This window comes from Haliotis rubra, unplaced genomic scaffold (assembly GCF_003918875.1).
Source record: "Haliotis rubra isolate DU_JTF1 unplaced genomic scaffold, ASM391887v1 Scf85, whole genome shotgun sequence".
NCBI classification, from domain to species: domain Eukaryota; kingdom Metazoa; phylum Mollusca; class Gastropoda; order Lepetellida; family Haliotidae; genus Haliotis; species Haliotis rubra.
This window is the reverse complement of record NW_025767579.1, coordinates 1,309,807-1,335,107: the sequence shown is the minus strand read 5'-3', so window position 1 is coordinate 1,335,107 and position 25,301 is coordinate 1,309,807. Positions and strand designations below refer to the sequence as shown.

Genomic DNA, 25,301 nt, shown 5'->3' with positions numbered 1-25,301 from the left:
TTAGGAAGTCGGCTAAGGAATAGGTTGAATATGGCAAAGTGTTTCTAATGATCTCAGTGCATTATGGCGCGGTCGGACGCGCTAACGAACCCGATGTGTAACACTCTATTTACCCATTACTAACCATTTACACGTGTACTAAATATATGACAAACCTTTTAACACCCCTTTAAACGTGTGTAAATCGGACAGCCAGATGATACGTAGATTTCAAACGTTGTGGCCGCCGGATGAAACACATATTTTCAACACTAGTAAATTTGGGTAATACAGTAAATACAAAAAACATCTTCAATGTGGTCTTAAGTCATTTTCAAAAGGGGGAGGGGGGTCGAACCCCCTGACACACACACACCCCACCCCCCGGATCGCCCATGAACAACTATCAGCAACGAAAAAAACAATGGTTAAATGTATTACAATGAACAATGATATTATTTTTAACAGTCAACGTGCTATATTATATGGTATTCCTTTGTAGTTTAATAAATAATATCATATCATTAATATTATGTTGTATTATTCCTGTTCTTCAAAGTTCCTGTGGGCAAAGATCCGTACACCGAGAGAGAGAGAGCATATAGTTTTATAAGAGAGAGTACAGTTTTCAAACCCAAAAATGTTATGTGTATAAAAACAACAGATGTCATGTCTGTCAAATTTATTTAAATGCCTGTCTCTCGCTGTCTGCCCGGCTCCATCTTTACATGTGTACACGTGTGGGGCTCTGCAATACCGTGTATAGTGAAGCACCGGTGTATGTTTATATGTATATATATTGGTAATGTAATCTCTGATATATAGAATTATTCGTACAGGTTTTTGTTAAGTTACATACAGTAGTTAGCGGTAGTGCGATCGCTTGGTCATATACAAGGCTTAGCCCGAGATTGGGGAAATATTTATTTAACTTGTACCAGTGTTGTCATAACACACCGAGCGGTTAAACGCGACACACACACGACCCTTGCTTCGCGGATTGCCTTACATGGTAGTTGAACATTCTGATCAATTCGTTCCATTCCGGGACAAGGTCGCGGAAAGATGCGAGTGGTGACGACTGGGTAGTTAGACGGCACACCGGCTACGAAATGGGTTAAGTGTATGTATGTAGGTCGCGCGTGATGAAACACTGAGATTCCGTTGACAGGAAATATACCTGGTATGGGATTTTAACGTAATGATACTGATAACATAGGCGATTATTTCCATCTAATTTCAAATAGATTTGACACAAATATTTGAATTAATTAAATTTACAGAAACAAAAAATTCAACGTGTCAAAAGATTATTTTTATCAGTGATATTTGTAATGCGATGTAATTTCTCTATGTCAAATGAACATGTCCCATAATTATCTAATGTCTTTACGAATAAATTCACTTAGAATTGTTTTTTATACAAATTTACTAACACTGTGATTAGCAAAGGTACTTTAGTGCAATGACGTAAGTTGAATGTTCGGCCCCTTTGATGACGAGGGTTGGAATGTGAAGCCTGACTGGCTTTGAATAGCCTGTCAAGGTGGATGTGTATGGACCTATCTAACTATGTCAACTCTGTGTAGCTATTGAGTTGGCACAACGCCATTTCGTCCCGTGTTCCTGTATGACCCCATTTGTTTCTAAAAAAATCAAGGCTATTCACCTTCCTTGAAAGAATGATGAAATATACCGACATCCAAATAATTCTGAATGGGGAATATTATTCATTATTTATACCTGGAAAACACGACAGAAATCGCAGAAATGTTACACCCCAACGTGGGCGGATGCGCGTATTCTGATACACTGTTTCACAGGTATTAAACAGCAATGTTTCCACTTAGATATCTGATAAGGTGGTCTATATCTGGGTTGTGTTTGGGTAATCAGGTTTTCACGCAGGGACCGGAAGCTAAACAAACGCAGAAACACAACACCGGGAATGATGGGATATAAAGTGATGTCATTATTTAGGTTAAAAATAGCGGAACATGTCCAATCCTCGCTCTCTGATTGGCTGTGCCATGTGTAAGTTTCTAAATTTAGACGTGGTATTGCACCATAAGACAGCAAGCCGGTCGGGAAGTTCCATAGTAGATTGAATTTGAGCTAAGAGGTGGGACAGGGACCGAAGGACAGAAGGTATGCTGAAAAATAACGAATAAATCTACGTTTTAAATCCCATTAATTTCAATAACAGTTTTCTCGACACATTTTATTATATAATCATAAAATGTCATGTGTTTTTAACTCCCCAGAGCGCCACAGAAGGCAGCTACGCGCAGGTTATTCATCCTGGAAAGCGGTTTATTCTCCGACACATCAACGTCGTCAACCAACGACTTCAACAAACTGGACACGTTTCTAAAGTCGGCTGACACCATTGCAACGATGCAGGGAGAGGAAAGTTCGGTGTTTGTCCCAACCGGCTCTGAGTTTATTCCCGACACGCTGGATGAGTTAGTTGACTGGCTGGATCTCGAGGGTGATTCTACCAGGAAAGCTAACGAAATCCAGCACTTCCGCACGTTCGGTACAGAAGACAAGTGGCCTATTTAACGAAGGTGAGAGTCTAATTTAATGTCTCAAAATGTTCAGCGTTAAACCAATTTCCTGAAGATCATATCGGTGAAAAATGTCAGAATTTGTAAATGGTATTCTACGCAAACGACCGTAAACTGAAGTATGTAGGTTTGTGTAGTTTGGGAAGAAACATCGGTTAAATGCGATCATACAGTTCGTTTGGATCGATTTGGGTAAACAAACATGGTAGGTACGGTTAATCGACCCGAGGCTGCCTTGGCCGGTTAACCGCCCTGTCACGTGACAAGTGTTTGTCGCTGTTTCTTAGCGATCACGTGACAACAACGTATGTTTCCATAAATAGGGCAGTACTTGCCCGTTCAGCAAAGATTGTGCCTCTATTTCCCAGAATTTCGTCATACTGGGATCAGTTGTGCAAGTAGCTGATAATATAAAGTCGCGGGCAAATCAAAACTGACAAACCTCTCGTATGTCTAGGAAAGATAGAGTTAGTGGAGAGTAGGCTTCTTGAGATGAAATTTTACGTTTATTTGGCATCCACTTACCCAACAACATTTCATCACAATATTGGACAGGTGCGTTTATAATACGTCAGCCCCAACGGGTATTTTGTTTGAAAGAATTTATTGATAATAAGTGGCCTTGTAATAGTTACTTAATTATTATTTTTTCATATTTATATTTACCTTTTATTGATATCTTCATTAATATTTTTCACTTTGAAAAATGTCAACAATTTGATTATTATTTAAAAGACGCCAGCTCAATTACTAAAGTTATAACATTTTGGTGATCTTTTCTGTAAGAACAGTGCTTGTTAAATTATTTTTTCCCACAATATTCTAGATTTGTCTTGATGCTTGAGGTTAACCTCCCATTGGAAATCTCTTCATATGTATTTCTTCTTTTCAGGGCCAGCTGATGACTTGAAGTTCAACTTAAAGCCGTCAGCTGATGACCTATTGATGTCGATCGACAACGGTAACAATGCATTGATGCTGGGCAGCTTTGACCCAGGGATGCTAAGTTATCTCGATCCACTGGCCGAAGCCAGTCTTGATAGTTTTGTGGATCTTTCTACCTTCCTTGAGGAGGTAAGTTTCACTTGTGTTTTAGAATAACATGCTTTGTTTTGGAATTTAAATTTGAACATTCACTTATTTTTCAAATTATTTAAATTGGTAAAACAATTAGCTCAGGGTTCTTGGACTGACTGTTTTGATTTTTGACGTTTTGTTCTGTTGATGATATTTTTCATTATTCCTAAGCATTTGAAACTTTGATATTATTTAAAATTTATGTAAACAATTTGACATTTAAGGATAGAACTGTTGAGCCAGTAGATGGAGCTGCAGAAGATATTGATGCACTAATGGAAAAGACAAAACCTGTTGAGGTTGCGGTGGAAACTGCAGAGCCATCTATGAAGCGCAAGTTTGAAGAGGTTGTGGAATTTGTAGATGTGGTCAGCATGGAGGAAGAGGTTGTGGCTACAACCCCCGACCATGACTATGTCTGCAAACGTCCTCGGCTGTCTACTTCATCTAGTGTGAGTGAGGAATGGGGACCTTCTGGCGCTGCTGCGTCCACAAGCCCCGTTCCACTTGTACAGAAGTATCGTCAACGCCGCGACAAGAACAATGTTGCTTCACGCAGATCACGTGAAATAAGGAAACAGAAATTTGTTGACATGGAATCCCAAGCAGATGAACTTATTGTTGATAATGAGAAACTCCGATTGAAGATTGTGGATTTGGAGAAATTAGCGAAGGAAATGAAAGCCATTCTTGTTTCCAAGTTGTCAGGGAAGTAAACATTGACTTGAAGCGTCGTACATGATACTTACATTGTTATCTGACAGCTGAATGCTCAACGGCTGTTGTAGCAGCTCAGTCATGTAGAACATTGTTTATTTATCATTTAAAGAGGAAACATAAATGTTTCTATGTTAGAGTAGTTACTTGTTTGAATTTATTTGAAATCCGTACTACTGAAGGAAATTGCCACTGCTTCTGTATGGGCAGTTTGCAGTGGTAGACTGATTAAGACAAAACTGGTCTAAATTACACCTTCTAGTAATAACGTATTCAGATTTGAATATCTGAGTGTTTTAACATTGATGTTGATAACACTATAAGAAATGCATTTTCAAAATATGATTGTTTTAAATTAGTTTGTTTTAAATGTCAAAAGGAAATTATTTAGTCACATTTGAAGGAAATAAAATAAAATGATTTGTTTGAAACTTTACCTAGATATTTTAGAAAGTCTTTTTAGACCAGGGGTTATGAAATCAATTGAAGGTTTCCATGGAGAGGATATTCCTTTAGTATTACTGGATTTCTATCATGATGAACTGAAACACCATTGACTGAACATATGTTAAATAAAGTCATGTTGCTTGAATGTTAGAATTGAAAAAAAGAATGTACATCTCTTAATCTCTTCATAAGACTTTATGTTGGTGGGACGTCATTGGAAGGAAAATGTACACCCCTTAATCTCTTCATAAGACTTTATGTTGATGGGATGTCATTCTGATAAAAAAATGCCCCTTAATCTCTTTTTGAGACTAAACTCATGGGGATAGTAACTCTCAGGAGTTGTGTTGTTGATTTATATTCCATGCATTAATCATGTTGATTGTGTGAAACATGTTACTAATGTACAGTGTTTCATACAGATGTATCAGTGTGTCTACTGACACTACTGAATCACTTCATAGACAAAAAGTACATTGTGTACAAATGCGAAACAAAAAACCAAAACATTTAAAATGGCAGAGAGTAATATTTTTCTTGATGTGTTATTGTGCCAATATGAATGATGTTTTGTATTTGTATGTGTGTCAACCATGCCATTATCCATTACTGACTATATTTACCTTAAAGGGTTAACCGTTGAAACAGAATTTATCAATATGTGTCAGGGAATGATGTGACAAGTGTCAACGTGACTCTTTGTCTTGTACAATATTCACACATTGATGGCATTAAAAGGGATTTATCTAGACCTGATCAAAGACAGATATTCAGGTTAGGGCATGCAAATGTAATAAATGTCAAACAAAATTCTCAAGAGGAAATTATAACTTTTCCATATGATGTTATAACCTGTGTTATGATGTGATGGCTTGGTCAAGTTGACATGTATTTTACTGATAATGGAACTAATATTCATATTGCTTGAGATGCAATGTCAGAATATAGTGTTTAGAAAACTTGGAAATATAACACCCCCAATTTTAAGTAAAATGGTATTGTTTACCCAGCTGAGCTGATATTGTGCATTTTCTTTGATATCCTAGATAAATCCCTGGATATACACAGAAGAACATTCATGCTCTTACATTAAGAGCCACAGATCTCTTAATGTTCTGATGCTATATGTATACGCCACAAGTGGTCCATATATCATTGAACTTATAGGCATTTTGAAAGGAAATAAATCAGGGATAAATATAGATTAAAAGTTCACTGTGAACTTGTGTGGATATGACGGGTTTTTGATTGTATGAAGTTGAGAAAAATGGATGCAAACTTAAAGAGATGTGTGAACTTTTGCGAGATCTTGCGTCAGTTTGTTGATGTTTTATCACTGTTTCAATCTTTTCTACATGGGGAAAGAGTGGGTTATTTATGTCTGGATGAGCAATTCCAGCAATATTTGTATTTTCAGGAGGCCTATCAGTTAAAGGTGCCTTATGGATTTGTTTGCCAGAAACATGCTATGAGGAAAGATTTAATATTTGCTCCCATAATTCATTGTATTTGTAAATCTGTCTTTCATTTTCATCATCATCTTGGAAAATAATGCAATATTGTTTTTTTCATCATTGATGCTATTTATATATTTTCAAGGTGTATGTTAATTTTTATGTACTGTTGACTGACGAGAAGTCTCAGTAGGATGCTGTTGACAGACCTTTTTTTACTGGTAAATAAACTGAAGATATTGTATTGATGGCTTGTGTTCTATATAGACCTTTAGAAGCAGAGGATATATGGTAACTGACCGAGGCAGTGGGGTCGCCTTGTAGCGATGTACACTACCTGACTGAGGCAGTGGGGTCGCCTTGTAGCGATGTACACAATGTGACTGAGGCAGTGGGGTCGCCTTGTAGCGATGTACACTACCTGACTGAGGCAGAGCGGTGGCCTTGTAGCGATGTACACTACCTGACTGAGGCAGAGGGGTCGCCTTGTAGCGATGTACACTATCTGACTGAGGCAGAGGGGTCGCCTTGTAGCGATGTACACTACCTGACTGAGGCAGAGGGGTCGCCTTGTAGCGATGTACACAATCTGACTGAGGCAGTGGGGTCATGCCTTGTAGCCGATGTACACTACCTGACTGAGGCAGAAGCGGTGGCCTTGTAGCGATGTACACTACCTGACTGAGGCAGAGGGTGTCGCCTTTGTAGCGATGTACACTATCTGACTGAGGCAGAGGGTGCCTTGTAGCGATGTACACTACCTGACTGAGGCAGAGGGGTCGCCTTAGCGATGTACACTATCTGACTGAGGCAGAGGGTGCCTTGTACACTGTACACTGACTGACTGAGGCAGAGGGTGCCTTGTAGCGATGTACACTACCTGACTGAGGCAGAGGGGTCAGTGGCGCCAGTATCTGACTGAGGCAGTGGGAGCTTTGTAGCAATGTACACTATCTGACTGAGGCAGAGGGGTCGCCTTGTAGCGATGTACACTATCTGACTGAGGCAGTGGGATCGCCTTGTAGCAATGTACACTATCTGACTGAGGCAGAGGGGTCGCCTTGTAGCGATGTACACTATCTGACTGAGGCAGAGGGGTCGCCTTGTAGCGATGTACACTATCTGACTGAGGCAGAGGGATCGCCTTGTAGCTTTGTATTTAAAGCTTTCCAAGGTGTTTGGTTAATTCCCCACATATGTACAATGTCTGAAGTCCAGTTTTTGCTAGAATATTGGTAAAAGTATGTGTGCTTCGCATATATAAAACTATATGATGAGCTGTTTTTACCCTAATTAACTCAACTACAAAAGCACTTCTTTGTTTGTATATATGCCTTTTAATCCATGCTCTGTACATCACTTTCTAAAAATGTGTTCGAACCTACACAGAAACATCACTCCTATGGTAACAAAGAACCCCCACTTCTAAATGCCACTCAAAGGAGAACATGGTATATATTGCCCTGGACAGTGCCCTTCAGCTTTTTTCCCTCACTAAGCAGATATTCTGTGATTTAACCATAACTTTTCAAAACACTCAGTCTGTAAACTTAAAAAGTTTTACAGTTCCTGATACAGCTGGCCACCCCTCTCTCACCAGTCTTTATGCCTTACATATCAAACCCTGCTCATTTACTGGTCTTCAGCAACCAATGCTTTTGTGAAAGGTGAGTAACAGGATATGATGCATGTCAGCATATCCAAAATATGTAGATCAATGTCAGTGATTGGAATGTCTGGTCTGAACCCAACCATTTTCTGACTGCCGTCATAAGAAGTACGTTGTTCACTTCACGATGTGGCTTGTGATACTTGTGTGTATGTTCAGGTATAAATCCTTAGTCCTTGTACAATTTCACACACAACAAAATCCAATTGTCTTGTTTAACAAGCACTTTTTTATTTACATCCTATCACTGTCTACAAAAAATGACATGAGTTACAGGCACCAGATGTGGCTTGATTCTAGGGGTTAGAAAAATAGGTGTATCATACAAAATGTACAATGCACAGAGTATGAAATATATTTCCAACATGGCATGACGTCACTACCGTGCTACACATACTCTCTCTTCTATGTCCGACATCAATGATATATGTAGTATGCTTCTATTATATTATGCATAGTTGTTCAACAACAATGTGATGAGGGCAATGTGTCCACTCTATATGGACATTCATGAGTATGTAACGTAAGCGGAGTTATCTCCCTTCAAGGATAGTTTGGTTTGAATCTATACGCTTTCTGTTGATACAGAAGTATTCAACACAATCTCAATTATGCTGTGGGTTAAGCAAGGTCTAAAACAGGACATATTCATCCACTGTTTTATATTAATAGCACTTATTTGCATTGAACACATTTATAGCAATTGAGATCTGTACATTCACTTTACCCAAATTCCTGAGTTCAGCCTTTTAATGATCTGATTCTGTCAGTTAAGGGAGACAACTCAAATGCATCATTTTCCAGTCAGTCCTCTATGATTATGGCAACCAAACATGCAGTTATAGCTAGCAGATCATCCCCTCTTACCAAAACACCGGATAGAATATTTACAGATTTCAGAGCACAAGGATATGTGATGAAATTCAAAGGTAACTCAATTGCGGTCAGAATAATCAACATTGTACAGTGAGTAAAATTAATAAGATCATCACTTTGAGACAAATATCTTTTCAGCAGAAGAAATTATTGTTATAATGGGTTTTCTTCATAAATTGTACCTAATCATTATAATATAACATATTACTTCCCTAGTACAATGGACCAAATCAGTACTTCTATGGAGAGTCAGTGAAGACGAATATATCAGATACCCAAATTGCCAATCACTGTCATTGCAGCAATGTACATCCATATAACAAGTGTTATTGTTGAGTACAGACAGCTGCGCTGATGGTCTCCATGGCTGATCATATTTCAGCTAATTCATAACAAGTATGTGAAAGATAAAGAGAAAAATTAGGTATTTCCTTTACATATTCTGAGCAGCATGGGAACTGTGCCATCTTTTAAGTACACTGATCATTTTGACATATATACAAAAATCATTCTTAGGCATCTGTTTGATAAAACAAAGACATATTTTTATTGCTTAGTTCCTGAATTACTTCTTTTCCACTTTTTTTATATTTTTGGGCAATCCCTCTTTACTTTACTGTTAGGTACTGTGGGAAAATGTTAATCTCGCAGCAGAAGGGGCTGATCTAGCCATGTTTTTGTTTGTCTCACAAACTGCAGGCATCTATGTGCAGAGCAAGTTGCCTTTGTGACAAAAATACATATATACCTTTATTCACGTGTATGTAAAACATTTGACAATATGTGAAAGTAGTGTCGGAAAGGTGCCAAATAATTGCATCCAGTTTGCCTAGATGAGAACCACAGGATCTTACATTCTAGAATGAAAAATGATTTTGAATACATATGACGCCTTTATTTAATCCTATATAAAACAAATACTGAAATGTCTTCCTTATTTCCGACACTACCAAGTTGTGAAATGTTTCACTGTTTACAACCTCATACTTCTTGGCTGAATTTTCAAACTGAGACAGACTTCAAATTAATGGATTTCTCATGAAAAACACAAGATAAGTGAAACATGTTACTAATTATGTAACAGCTGTTTCATATGAAAATTGTTGATCTAACGTTAAAAGACCAAAGGGAGGTAATTCACTAACAGAAACAGAATTGCCTCCCTTGGACTATTAGGCAACCTGCCAGTCACAAAACATTATTTTGGACAGTACTACTTAAAATTTTATTTCTTTTTCTTTAGTGAGGAAAATATTTCACTCAAATAATAGTGAAATTCATAAAAAATGCCTGATGTCAATAATATTTCATTCCTTAAACTTCTATTTTGCTAATCTGAAGATCAGCACAACTATATGGCAAACATTCAGCAGCCTTGTGGGTCAAATCTGTCACTTCATTTTGAGAGAACAATACCTCAATTCTTCACAAAAACTTTGTTTCAGTACCACAATGATGCTATAAAATATCAAAATCTTCATAATAAAATTTGCAAATACTTTTTCTTAAAAAAGATGTATACATTCTTAAACATGATATGGACAAATCTGTACAAACAAGCATACTCTAAAACAAAACAACATTCAGAAAACTATTCATAAGCACTTGATTTTACCTCAAAACAATGTTCTTTTCACAGTGGTAACATGTATTTGTTCACCTTAGAATTATTATGAGGTGTTTTCTGTGATAACGTTCTAGAGAAACTTCTTAAATGTTCCGTGATGGTTGATGGTTAATTTCAGTTAACGGAATGCATTGCTAAGCACTTCAAGCTCATACTGATCTCTGCAGTAAAGTAAAATTCTCCTCTTAACTAATTATGCAAATATTACGGAGATCAGCACTTCAGGACGATATGGAACGTTGATCATGCCACTCTTTCCTCTAAAAACAATGATAGTTATAAAAACAATCAACTGTACTTTCTGACATGAAATCATATCAAAACAAAACAGAGATATTACAGAAAACTGTAATGAAATGTCTCCTAATTTAGAGATGTAGGTCTCAAAGTGTTTACCTCTAAATATTTCAAACAATGCATACAAAAACAGAACAACTAAAACCTTGCTTATTATGCTTTGAAATGAGAAAAATAAAGAAAGTATACATGGATATGAATAATTCCTTATCACAATGATGTTTAACTTCTACCACAAGCACTTGCCATTAAGATCAAAACCAATCTTTTGGCATGCAGTCTGAACGAATATATTTAGAATATATTCATGTTAAAATGGACAAATATCATACCTATTATGCTGTATGGGGTCTGGAGAGATGATGACCCACCAAAGATGAGTAACGATTGCATTAAAACCCTGCCTGTGTATATCTACAGATATAACAATATCACCAAAACTGTTATGGTATTAAAGAATACTTCAAAAGTATTGTTGGAATTTAACTGAGACAACCAACATTATCATTCAACAAATACCAATTAATCTCATATTTATTTTGCATTATTTGCTGTATGTATTCAGATCAGTATTAAAAGATATGGGGGTAATCTTTTCTCCAGAGCATGTCATTCAGGTCTTGGAAGTCATTATAAGTCAGTATAAGGGTTGACGTACAGCCCCATGCTATTATACCCCACACAGAAAAAAAGGTTGATAACTCGAAATTATTGTTTAATTTAAACGCTACAGCATCAATTGCCAAAGATCTTAGTCACCTGATCGTGAATCATCCAAAACCTTACCTGAGGGAAATGTACACGATTCATGTCACCCATAATATGTCCACTGACAATGATATATGATTCTACATTAACACTGTATTCCACCACTGCATGTTGAACAAGCTGTCTCATACACAAGTCACTGAAAGTCACACTCACAACAATGTTGCAATGTGTCCAGCAAGATGCCTTCTAGGCCGACTCCTTGCTGCACCATAAGCACTAGCACCCATAATGCCACAATAAATGCAAGATAAAAAGGAAAAACATATAACATTTCACAATGTTCCATATGTGCACCAACATCCAAGTCTACATCACTCTAGTCTCTGTTACTTCATATTCAAATACTTGTTCTCCTCTGCTAGTGTGGTCAAGACAGAGCTCATATCATTTACCGCCATGTTATTCATATTGAGCACTGGATTCAACCGAGAGGAATTCTGAGACGCTGACCGGTTCGAGGCTGCTGTTGGACTGAATATATTTTCTTGTGATATTGAGCTTATATTGTCTATGAGATTTTCAGTTGATATTGATGTTAAGTTGTCCATGAAATCTTCAATCGGTGGCGCCGTGGTCTCGGCGGGGTCGGTGCTGCTCGTCACCTGGTTGCACCCTGGCGACATTTCAAGCTGGTTGGGGAAGGGGCCGTGTGGCTGTTGGATCTGGCAGCTGGGCCGGTTGTTCTGGGGGGTACCCGAGGGGGTGTTACTGCTGGGGGGATGGGGAAACATGGGTGGTACAGGTTGTTGGGGAAATGGTTGCTGTGTTGGTGGTAGTGGTTGGGGAGCAGGTGGGGGTGGCATGCTGTTCACTACGTTGGGTGTCATGTTGCCGTTCATGTTGGTGTTCATGCCGTTGCCCATGTTGTCCCCAGGGTACATCTTCTGTTGGTGGAAGCTCTGCTGCATCCCTTGCATGTTCTGCATCTGCTGCATCGGTCCCTGCTGCATCTGCATCTGCAGATTGTTGAAAATGCCAGCGCCGTTCTGCTGCTGCTGCTGCTGCATCAGCTGTTGCTGTCTCAGCAGCCGTGAAGCTGTCTTGGCATTTGGTGGTATCTGTGATTGGCTAATAAGAGGAACCTGCACCTGCGGTCTGGCTCGTTCCGGCTTCTGGCGCATGTTCATCTGCATCTGAATCCCATTCTGCATCTGCATTTTGGGCATGTTCGGAGGTGTGGGTGCAAACATCTGTGGAGACTGAGGTGGCAGCATGCTGCCTTGACCTTGATTCTGACCTTGACCTTGGTTCATCATAACAGGCCATTGGTTCATATTGTTTCCTTGACCATTATTACCCATTCTTCCTTGCTGCGGAACATTTTCAGGAATTGTGGTCATCCCCCCTTGTGGCATATTTCCCTGTTGCATGTTCTGCTGGCTCATGCCTTGCATCTGCATCGCCTGAGGCGATAACTGACTTCCAGGAGAATGTTGCATTTGCATATTTCTCATTTGCATATTCTGCATCTCGTTATTGAAGTTCTGACCCTGGTTCCACCCCTGCTGCATGTTTGGCATCATGCCAGGGCCACACTGGCCACCATTGTTGAACTGCTGACCATTATTCCCACACATCATGTTAGAGTTCATACCCTGATTGTCATAGAAACCAGACTGCATTTGCATATTGTTGCTATAGGGATGTGGCACCGAGGGTTGCTGATTTGAGTATTGGTTATTGGGACTGTGGTTTTGAGACGGAAAGTTCCCTTGCATCCGTTGCTCCATGTCTGGCGGATGAGGGTCATACCCTGCATAGCGTTCGTTCAGGAACCGTTGCATGTCGTCGGGGATTATCATATCCTCATTATCCTCCAGCATCTTCTCTTCCAGTGACTGCTCATTGTACGTCTCCATGTTGTTTCCGGGAGACCCATACTCTGCATCCTCAGCGACACTGTAGTCAGTAGCGATGCTGCTTCTGGAAGAGTGGAACGTGTTGTTTGACCCACACTTTCCTTGCAGACTTTTCATACTGGGCGGAACTGGAAGAACCTTCATAACATTCAAACTGTGGTAGCGCTGAAGCCGCTTCAGGTCACGGAAATTGTGATCGACAGTCCGCACAGGGTCACTGGCTCTCCTGATCTCCCTGTTGGGAATTTCGTGAGGCAGTGGCGTGCGACATGGCGTGCTGGTCCGTGCACCTTCCATCTCCCGCCGTGCGGCGAAGAACCTTGCAATATTCTCATTGCAGTACTTGTTGGCAGGACTTCGGATGGGCATCTGTTGTGACTGCACAACTAAGTTGGGATGGCTCCCTAGATGGGCTTTCTGCATCATGTTGGCAACATTACCAATATTACTACTCTCACTCGACCTCCTGGAGGCATGATGGGGCAGATTTCCTGAGATGTCGTACTCGTACGGAGAGTTGGCGATGCTGAACCGGTTGGATGAGAGCTGCGACGTTTCACTGGACCTCCGACTGGAGAACTGACTACCGAAGGGGTAGGGGCTGGTGTCCGACCTCATGCTGCTCATGTAGGAACTGAGGGTGCTGGTGTTGCTGTCACGGCGACCACCACCATAGATCATCTGCGTCTGCAGCTCTGTGCGACCTGCAATAGAAGGATGAGACATTCAATTGGACTGATCATTTGGTATTCACTACACTGATTCTGATGGACATGTGTCATTTGAATATTCTGAAGGAAATTACACTACAATTTGCCAATATACCAGTCATCCAAATATGAACTTAACAAGGTCCAGATTTAATTTGAAAAAAAGCTTTCTCTAAGCACATCATACCTGCGAGATCAGCAATACGTTTATGAGGTGGACTTGTTTTAATCTGAGTCATCTTGACATTTAAGTCGTTTGAACTGTTGTTGCAGCGCCGACCATCTGCAAAAATACAGGTAATTCTTAAAGTTCCTCAATACAACAGAAACATTGCGCTATCTTTGAGCAAGAACATGCTTGTAGGAAGCTCCTATGCATTAAGCACTGCCTAATAACCTATGTCTTATAGTGATGACTATTCCCCAAGCTGAGATTCGAACCATGGCCCAATCCCACCTAATATTGCTAGCAGCAAATAAGCAAGCTGATTGGCCCATCTTAGGAGACAGATATGACACAGAGCAGCCGAGAGTACTTACTGGGACTTATTGGAGGCAGCCAAGAGTACTTACTGGGACTTATTGGAGGCAGCCGAGAGTACTTACTGGGACTTATTGGAGGCGGACGGAAGTACTTACTGGGACTTATTGGAGGCAGCCGAGAGTACTTACTGGGACTTACTGGGACTTATTGGAGGCAGCCGAGAGTACTTACTGGGACTTATTGGAGGCAGCCAAGAGTACTTACTGGGACTTATTGGAGGCAGCCGAGAGTACTTACTGGGACTTATTGGAGGCAGCCAAGAGTACTTACTGGGACTTATTGGAGGCAGCGAGAGTACTTACTGGCAGGACTGGGACTTATTGGAGGCAGCCGAGAGTACTTACTGGGACTTATTGGACAGCCAAGAGTTTACTGGGAGAGTACTTACTGGGACTTATTGGAGGCAGCCAAGAGTACTTACTGGGACTTATTGGAGGCAGCCGAGAGTACTTACTGGGACTTATTGGAGGCAGCCGAGAGTACTTACTGGGACTTATTGGAGGCAGCCGAGAGTACTTACTGGGACATATTGGAGGCAGCCGAGAGTACTTACTGGGACTTATTGGAGGCAGCCTGAGAGTACTTACTGGGACTTATTGGAGGGACATTGGAGGCTACTTACTGGGACTTTTTGGAGAGGCATCCGAGAGTACTTGGGACATATTGGAGGCAGCCAGAGTACTTACTGGGACCTATTGGAGAGGCAGCCGAGAGTACTTACTGGGACATATTGGACTTATTGGAGGCAGCAGCTGACTTATTGAGTACTTACTGGGACTTATTGAGGCAGCCGAGAGTACTTACTGGGACTTATTGGAGGCAGCCGAGAGTACTTACTGGGACTTATTGGAGGCAGCCGAGAGTACTTACTGGGACATTTTGGAGACATCCGAGAGTACTTACTGGGACTTATTGGAGGCAGCCGAGAGTACTTACTGGGACTTATTGGAGGCAGCCGAGAGTACTTACTGGGACTTATTGGAGGCATACGGGAGTACTTACTGGGACTTATTGGAGGCAGCCAAGAGTACTTACTGGGACTTATTGGAGGCAGCCGAGAGTACTTACTGGGACTTATTGAGAGTACTTACTGGGACTTTTGGATATTGGAGGCAGCCGAGAGTACTTACTGGGACTTATTGGAGGCAGCCAAGAGTACTTACTGGGACTTATTGGACTGGGGGACTTACTTATTGGAGGCAGCCGAGTACTTACTGGGAGGCAGCCGAGAGTATTGGGAGGCAGCCGGGACTTACTGGGACATATTGGAGGCAGCCGAGAGTACTTACTGGGACTTATTGGAGGCAGCCGAGAGTACTTACTGGGACTTATTGGAGGCAGCCGAGAGTACTTACTGGGACTTATTGGAGGCATACCTGGGACCTTTTGAGAGTACTTACTGGGACTTATTGGAGGCAGCCGAGAGTACTTACTGGGACATATTGGAGGCATCCGAGAGTACTTACTGGGACTTATTGGAGGCATCAGAGTACTTACTGGGACATATTGGAGGCATCCGAGAGTACTTACTGGGACTTATTGGAGGCATCCGAGGCAGCTGGGAGTTGTACTTACTGGGACTTATTGGAGGCATCCGAGAGTACTTACTGGGACTTATTGGAGGCATCCGAGAGTACTTACTGGGACATATTGGAGGCATCCGAGAGTACTTACTGGGACTTATTGGAGGCATCCGAGAGTACTTACTGGGACTTATTGGAGGCAGCTGGGAGTACTTACTGGGACTTATTGGAGGCAGCTGGGAGTAGACTGACAGAGAGTTGCTTTTGTTGTTGATTCGGCCTTTCATTCGGTTCTGCATCACCTGGCCAGAATTGATCTGGTTGCGACGTACCAGCAGTGACTCGGACCCACCAGGTACCTGGGAACAGAGATATTTATATTTCAGTCATATCCTTAATACTTTGTGGATTGTTGGGCAGCCTAGTGGTAACACTGCTTCAACCCATTTTGCCCAAAGTTTGATTCCACACATGAGTACAATGTGTGAAGCCCACTTCTAGTGATATTATCAAAATATTGCTAAAAGTAATCTAAAACCATTCTCACTCACTCACTCTATACTTTATCTATCTATTCCTTAATATAATCAGCGATGAAGATTAATTACTATAGCACCAATAGCATTCAGTTTAAAAAATCTGCAAATACATTTCTTACACAATTGGCTTTAAAATCAACGTGATTGTAACTTTGAACTGAAAGGCAAAACATTATCGTGTCACAGCCTGAAACAATGAAGGTCCAATTGAGCCTGTGATTACAGCAGTCCCTACCTCAGCCTCGTCGGGTTCCGGGATGTCGACCTCCTCCTCCTCCAGTGAGATGCTCCCAGGGTTCCCTCCAGATGAGGTGATGTGCGTTCCTCCACTCAGATGCTCCTCGATAGTGTCGGGCTGGATGTTGTTGGTCACGTTGACTTCAGGACTGCTCTGGGGTGATGGGTTGTTTTGAGACACGGATGATCCCACATTATCCTGGAAAATAAATGTTAATTCATTGTATGGAGTAATGTCAGAGTGGACTGATTGATACCTGGCTCCTTGCAAATAGCCACTCCAGTTCCACTCTAACTTAAATTTCAGGTTCAAGAATCATCCACTGGTGACAGTCCTCTGATTCCTTCATTATAAAATTGCGATCCCTTATACTGGCATATCCTTAAGCTCTTACCAAAAAAGGTAAGGCTTTGCTTTGCAAACAACAAAGATTTATGAAGATTGCTGTACCCACCATTGCAGGCCATTTCGTGAACACAAACAAAATACTTCCAAATTATATCCACATACCATTCCATCTTGACCATCGCTATTAGTTTCTTTGGGAACTGACTGTCAGTTAGGGATTATCAGATGGATAAGGACAAGGAATGAGTTGTACCTGTGACTTTCTTCGTTCTCCTGGAGCTGACGTCTGTAATGAAGTTACCATGAGACACTCCTCCATCTTCTTACACTGGTCGTCATCTTTCTTGTCCTGTAACAGCAGACAGATTATTGTAACTCTCATACAAACACAGTCGACCGCCTCCGTGGTGTAGTGGTTAGAGTGTCCGCCCGGAGAGCGGAAGGTCGCGGGTTCGATCCCCGACCACGTCATACCAAAAGACGTTAAAATATGGTACTTGTTGGTCCCTGCCTGGCGCTCGGCATTAATGGGTACAACAAGGACTGGTCGGCTCGGAGTCAGTATAATGTGTCTGAGAGGGGTATTCATGCTTCACTGCGGCATGGTATCTCAGTGGGCTAGCACTATAAAAACAGCTTCAGTCTGGGCTAGTACAAGCAGCCGCACATACACATACACACGCATGCACGTCGTCATATGAGCGAAATATTCTCAAGCACGACGTTAAACCCAATTTCACCTCACCTCACCTCACAAACACAGTCACATCAAGAATAGATCGGAGTTCAGTGTTAGGAGTGTTGTAAGTCTATGTCAGAGTATGGTAATTATAATCAGCTGACAAGACTCTGAATCTTACGTCATCGGGTTCTTCTTTCTTGGGGTTGCAACCGGTGATCTGATCATTTCCTTTATGTTTCTTGTTTGCATAGAACTCTGGGCCGTGGACGGTCTTCACGTGCTTCCTCAAGGAGCTGGGGTCAGTGTAGCGTTTGGTACAGCCTGCTGCCTTACATACATACGGTTTCTGTAGGAGAAAGTAACATCAGCTATACACATCAGCCAGTTGAGAACTACATACATCCTACTACATGACTGTGTAACCAGGACTTGTAGATCCTGAGTGTCATGTATGTTCAGATTAATTTGGCAGCACTCTAGACAGAATAATTTTCATTGGAGTAGACCATTTAGCTCTCTAGTCTCTTGCCAGAAGCACCAGTTTGTCACGGGTTGCCTACAAGCTGCTGTGCAGAGTTGTGCCCCTTTAGCATGCCTGGCGCTTATGATAAGTGAGTATGTCTATCTGTCTGTCTGCACCATACCCACGCATGTAAGTATCACAATGCAGTAAGTTTCTAAGACCAACATAATTTCAAACTTTCCTCACAAATCAAACTGACACAATGTGAATTACGTGAAATTCAAAGAGGCAGTAATCCTATTTCATTCACTCGCTCTAATCAGATTCACCTATACATATATACTCACAGCATTGGAGTGGGTTCGGTTTTGATGCTTGGCCCTGTCGGATGCGTTACTGAAAGCCTTGGTGCACCCTGGGAACTCGCACATGTAGGGCTTCTCACCCGTATGAGACCGAAGATGTGTTTTAAGGTTTTCAAGTCGTGAATATGCCTTCGAACAACCTTCAAACTGAAAGTGAAAAAACAAAACAGCCATAAGCAATTCATATCATAATCTGCTTGCTTGTGTCAAGAAAACACAATAGAATTAAGACATTTTCGTTATTTTATCAAGCTGTGATATATCACTCTACTCCCAGCATATGTGTACCAGTTTGAAAAATGTACGTTTTAGATGACAAACAGCAACTGGCCTTAACATACCCCAATCTGATACCATGAATAATCGGACTGCAGAGTATTACTCTAGTATTCCATAGTAAACAAAGCTATTGAAATAATACATGTTGTATATCTTTTCTGTGTTCCTGTATATTGGGTAAAAATATATCACAAGCTTCCCTATCATTTGCATTGTTGAACTTCACATCTAACCAGAAATATATTCACAAATTGTTTGACAAAACTGCAGAAACACGGGAGTGATCTTTCTCTCACACTGTTATCTCCCCTGTTTCCATGACCATGAAATGTCAGTACCCATCCATATTCACCGCATTATTTAGAAAATATATATCTGTATGTACAATCAGTGACAATCACTCTAGCTCTTAAAATATCTCACCACACATAGAAATTGAGATACCTACAGTGATACCTATGTCAGGTGATTGTTTCATAGAGTATAACTTATGGAAGAACTGACGTTACTAGCAACCTAAAACAATATATCAAATATTTGATAAAGGCTTGAAAAATCATACTTGTTTCACGCTGTTTGCATTTTTTTCAATGTTTTTTTTCTATTTTGTTTTAACCTAAATTATTTTCAAAAGATGTGCTAACTGGGTTATGTACAGAAGGGTTGTTCCACTAACATAATAACTCACAACTAAATGGCAAAACTACCTACATGTTCATAAACTCAGATCAGATGTACAACAATGAAAGTGTCTTTGAAAAATGTTTTAATTACTGTCATACAATTGAAAGCAAGAATTACTGTAATTAATCACTTCATTGCTAATCATTAGGGACATCATAGTGAAGCAATCCCACAATACACTAAGCACTCAGTTAGTTATAAATGGGCTTGAAACTTCAGGAATATCTGGTCTCATATTTAAAAAACAAAATCAATACTATATTCCAGAAAACTTATGTGTGAACACCAGTTAGAAGAACAGAAAACTAGAACAGAATTAGTCTTAAACTAAGTACTCCTACATTGTTCAATGTAGTCAGAGCATAATCAAAAATTATAAAACTGATATTTAATTGCAGGTAGGATCCATTTACCAACAAAGTCATTTTATTGGTGTTTTAAATGTTCCATGTGAGGAACAATAGTTGAAATCAAAATATGAACTGAATAAAAATATGAATCAATACAGGCAATATTATTGATATAAATATATATTCATGAACTGAGATTTTCTGTTTAGGCATCTCTACTTTTTGCTCTTCAAATATTTACAACAAACAAAATACTTTAAAACAATAGTTGGCTGTTTCAGAACAATCTATTTTTGAGTCATTTATAAAAAACTCAGACACACTAAAAATCCAAAGCATGCCACCCTCAAGGTCAATACATACAGACATATATAGACATAGTTTCCTAAAAGAGCATGTACTTTTACTGTTTAACTGCATGTGAAGACTATTTGGGGAGATGCATGACTGGCATCAATCGTCCCCTCTTTTAACTAAAATCAATTAAAACTGACACTAAAATACAAAAGTCTTGAGACAATATTAATCCTAAATTTCCTCCAAAGGTATATTCCCTACAAGCATGTGAATATTTCCCATAAGACACTTATTTAACTTACCATAATCATGCTGATGGAACATGATGCAAGGAGCCCTTAGTGTCTAACAAATATTATTCCACTGTCGACAAAGTAGAATTAATGCCTAGATTATCAGGCTGAACTTGGATACAAAGAGCTTTGAGCATTTGACAGCTACACTGACATCCCATATCAGTGTCAAAAGGACACTCTCTGATTTCCTTTATTGAAGCTTTGGATAAACACAAAGAACTGAAAAATCAATAGTCATCCCAGAGTTGTGTCCCCTTGACCATATGTTGAACAGTCTGTCGCTCTATTAATGCTGGTGTCACTGCTCTGCTCAAATCAATTACGTTTTTTCATAAAGGGTTGCTTGACAACTGTGTATCTTGATCCGAACCATTTGCATACATTTGTAATAGATAGTATTTTTTGCAGTTCAGTTCATTTTCAATGGTCATGTTATGAAATTCTAAACATGTAAATTTCTTTGTTTCAGGCATGACAACTACGTTTAATTTCATGGAATTAAAATGAATTTAGATGAACACTTTACAATTTATAAAGGGCATTGTTCTCTTTTTGCTAATAAATGTACTCAATTACATAACATTATTCTGGTAGAACTCAGTGGATCTAGGTAACCAGCATCACGAAAACAAATGACTTACATGATGGTCACTGTAGACTTCTACTTGGTACTTTTGAGTATTTGTTTTGTACAAACCTTTATTTTCAAAATATGATTTGAAATTTTAATGTTATTAATGGATCCAAAGGGTATTTTACCAGAACTATCCATCTACTGACACGAATCATCTGGCAATTTTGGCCTTGAAAATATGTGCACATAAAAATATGAACCACATATAAACCTGGAATATATTCTAGAAATTTGATGAAATTTAATTTAAAAATAACTTCAGCTAAACTTTAAACTTAGCTTAAGACTGAAAAATATAAATTAATCTAAATTCCATTCAATAAAAAAATTGAAACAAAATTCAATTTAAACCTTAATTAAATTATCAATCTGTGTCAATTGCAAATCCACGAACCTCTGACATTAAAACACTGACATTAAAGCTCAATCCATTTCAACAGTTGAGAAAACATACACACAGTAAAAGCTCAGTGGAAGTGGATTTCTGGTGAGCAGCTGAATAAATGCTGGATGTAATGTGTTTGTATAGTGACATACTAGCCAATTACAGCACCAGAGGGTTGCCATATCAACTGACACAGGGATGGGTGTGGTCACACATTTCACACATCCTACACACCTCAGACAAGTGCCAGACCATCTTACATCACGGCTTGGGTAATGCTTGTATTAACTCTTTAAATGTCATAAGCCATGTGGTGGCAAATGTGGCAGTTTACATTGCTTTACACTATAGAAACATACTGCAAGAGAACTGTATCCGATATTGATGATTTGTATTGTTTCCTGACATTTTGTGGCGTCCGGATATCACATCAGCATCTGAATGTATGTGACAGATGGTCAAATATGAGAGGTGATTTTGAAATGAAACTATTTTGGAATCATATATCCAATTTAGACAAATATTTAAATTAAAAATATATTCAAAATATCCATCTCCTCTTTTGTGAAATATGCATCATTCCTGACAACATATTCAAGTGGTTTAAAAACAATTATTTGTTATAATGCAGAAATTATTAAATTAAATTGTAAAATAACATTTTCATTCTTAAAAAATGTTCAATTTATTTATATTATTTCAGGGAGCTTGTGCTTACTCCACAACTAATTGTCACCTGCTGAGACTATCAGGTGGAAAACTACTCATGGTTGTTATTATTGGCGACCATTCTTGCACAGCCTGGATAACATTTACCAGGAAGATCTCATTATTTCTGTGAGATAACAAACCCCTATCTCTCCACTATATCAGCAAAGGCTCCAGGTGAAGCAGCAGCAGAAATAGGTTGGCGCGATACGAGACGATAGATGCATTGTTTTTTGCCGATTAGCAGCAACTATTTTAAGCTGCATGCTGTGAATGTGTGTGTGAACACACACGTCAGTCTGCCGTTAACGACTTTACCTGTTGTCATGATAGCCAGACGAGTTTATCACCTCTTCGGGATAACATCCGCAGTGGTGCAGTAACCATACTTATGAAATAATCACATTATTCCTGACAATACCGTAATAGGTTCCTAATTTCATCAGTATTATGTATGGTAAAAAACACAGGAGTGGATGCCGTGTTATGCACTCTTCATATTTCCTCTTTAGTGCCGGCCTAATTACTGGAGTTACTCATCGGAAATGGATTACCTACCTTCATCAGTCTATTTGTCTACAGTGATGATGGCCTGACAGCAATATAAAGCATTGTTGTTATTGTTGAAACCTAATCTTTGAAACATTTTGTAGCCATTAGCTATCTTTGAGGACTATTTAGCAAAAATCAACACAAATGTTAATCTTTTAGAAAATTGTGAAACCAATGCTAAATCATCTCCACTGAGGTGGAATTCCATAAAAGACATGGAATGTAACACAGTGAAACAGTTGATGTCTAAAGACCTAAGTATAACCAGAGTGTGCCCGTTATGATGCCCACTGGATCATATTCACAGTATCCAATTTTTTCTAAGATTGGTATTCTCAAAATCTACATGAGCAGAGGTACAGATAAGCTGCGTATCTGCGTACATTAGGCACATATTTATGTGAAAACTCAATTCCAATTAAGTCTATTACGTACAAGTACACTTGAATTTTTGAAAATACTCAATAAATTTGATCTTACATGTGTACACACAAAAATGTCAAATCTTAGCTTGTGTACTGGTCGATAGATAAAATAACTGAGGTACACTGAGAGCTTCTATTTCAGCACATGAACTTGGCAACTTGCAGTCTTTCTTATCGTTTCTCATTTTACAGATCAATATAAATAACAAATATGTAAACCAACATTTAAATTTTATTATATTTTCACAATTAATGGCAAAATACCCATTTGAGTTTGAGTGAGGTGGGTACAATTTGTTTGGTTACTCAAAGGAAAATTAGGATACCCAATTGAGATGAACACAAGCGAGTACATAACTCAATGACCCAAAAAGTTATCTGTAGCTCTGCATGAGTGAATAATAATGTCTAATAAAATGGTGAGGCATTAACTGCACATTCTACTGCGACGTACTAATCAATTACCACAAAAACAGTTTACTTATTGCTGACAGTTTTGCCTAAAAAGATCATGAATAGCATCTAACATATGAAATATTTGAACCACATGTGGAATAAATGCCCATTTAAAAAGGCCTCAAAACATCTCAAGATTAATCAGATAAGTTTTCAAAAAATGTTTACAAAACACTTGATTGTGTCCATATTTCACTTTATTTCAAATGTGCATAATACACCATTGATAATGTCATACTTCGTCATCACAGGACAAGATTACGATGATGTGATAGTTGAGAGAATGTTGCAGCACTAGTCTTTGATGAAAGCAAACCTATACATCCAGCATGGATTAATCAAGACCTCGAGATATGCAATCAAATCGGAAGACTGTCGTGAATGAAGGGGAATGAAGTCTTATAGATGTTCCAACTTGTACTTGATACACCTCACAACAAGGTATCATGAGAACTTGACATATTGCTGCTTGTTTCAATAATTAAAAAACAGCTTGATTGGATGTTTACTTTTCGCATCATGTAATTCGAACCAGACTGAAGCTAGTGAGTCACATGTTTCCATGTATTTAAGAAAACATATGGGAGACTGCCAACCCCTTTTGGTATGCAGGGTCCAGGGGTCAACTTGGAGGGTATTTGGGACTCAAACATACACACACCAGGTATGCAGGGTTCAGGGGTCAACTTGGAGGGTATTTGGGACTCAAACATACACACACCAGGTATGCAGGGTTCAGGGTTCAACTTGGAGGGTATTTGGGACTCAAACATACACACACCAGGTATGCAGGGTTCAGGGGTCAACTTGGAGGGTATTTGGGACTCAAACATACACACACCAGGTATGCAGGGTTCAGGGGTCAACTTGGAGGGTATTTGGGACTCAAACATACACACACCAGGTATGCAGGGTTCAGGGGTCAACTTGGAGGGTATTTGGGACTCAAACATACACACACCAGGTACCAGGTATTGGAGGGTTCTCAGGGCAGGGTTCAGGGGTAAACTTGGAGGGTATTTGGGACTCAAACATACACATACCAGGTATGCAGGGTTCAGGGGTCAACTTGGAGGGTATTTGGGACTCAAACATACACACACCAGGTATGCAGGTTCAACAGGTAAAAATATAAGCGAAAGTAAAAGTATTCTACATTCACATTTTAGCTGAATTATTTAGTACTTTTACTTGAAAGTGGCCTCTTTTCTCAATGTGTTTGATATGTGTGTTAAGTAGTATTCAGGATTCTGCTGGGAAGGGGAGGAGGCTCCGAGAGACAATGGTATTCCGGAATCAGGGGATGGGGAGGGGGGAACAGTCGTAAAATACTGGAATAAGTGAGTGAGTGAGTGAGTATGATTTTACACTGCTTTTAGCAATATTCCAGCAATATCACGACAGGGGAAACCAGAAATGGGCTTCACCCATTATACCCATGTGGAGAATCGAACCCAGGTCTTCAGCGTGATGAGTGAAC

General features: G+C 39.7%; 2 protein-coding genes across 4 annotated transcripts in view; one reads left to right on the top strand and one right to left on the bottom strand.

Annotated features, from left to right (window-relative positions):
* The first annotated feature begins 2,012 nt into the window (after nucleotides 1-2,012).
* Nucleotides 2,013-6,488, top strand: LOC124262688. The gene is made up of 4 exons (XM_046697205.1): nucleotides 2,013-2,127; nucleotides 2,244-2,549; nucleotides 3,442-3,623; nucleotides 3,851-6,488. Exons 3-4 carry the CDS (start codon nucleotides 3,495-3,497, stop codon nucleotides 4,340-4,342), a joined length of 621 nt encoding a protein of 206 aa, XP_046553161.1. The 5' UTR covers nucleotides 2,013-2,127; nucleotides 2,244-2,549; nucleotides 3,442-3,494; the 3' UTR covers nucleotides 4,343-6,488.
* Nucleotides 6,489-8,122: 1,634 nt separating this feature from the next.
* The window catches only part of LOC124262687 (zinc finger protein GLI4-like), a 124,968-nt gene continuing 107,789 nt past the window's right edge, over nucleotides 8,123-25,301 (bottom strand). For all 3 annotated transcript variants that reach the window (XM_046697202.1, XM_046697201.1, XM_046697203.1), the window contains 7 exons: nucleotides 18,738-18,902; nucleotides 18,106-18,273; nucleotides 17,499-17,594; nucleotides 16,895-17,095; nucleotides 16,338-16,479; nucleotides 14,241-14,336; nucleotides 8,123-14,047 (listed from right to left, as the gene is read on the bottom strand). In XM_046697202.1, the coding sequence (XP_046553158.1) occupies nucleotides 11,811-14,047; nucleotides 14,241-14,336; nucleotides 16,338-16,479; nucleotides 16,895-17,095; nucleotides 17,499-17,594; nucleotides 18,106-18,273; nucleotides 18,738-18,902 (3,105 nt within the window). In that variant the 3' untranslated portion in view covers nucleotides 8,123-11,810. The remainder of the gene's footprint in view (nucleotides 14,048-14,240; nucleotides 14,337-16,337; nucleotides 16,480-16,894; nucleotides 17,096-17,498; nucleotides 17,595-18,105; nucleotides 18,274-18,737; nucleotides 18,903-25,301) is intronic.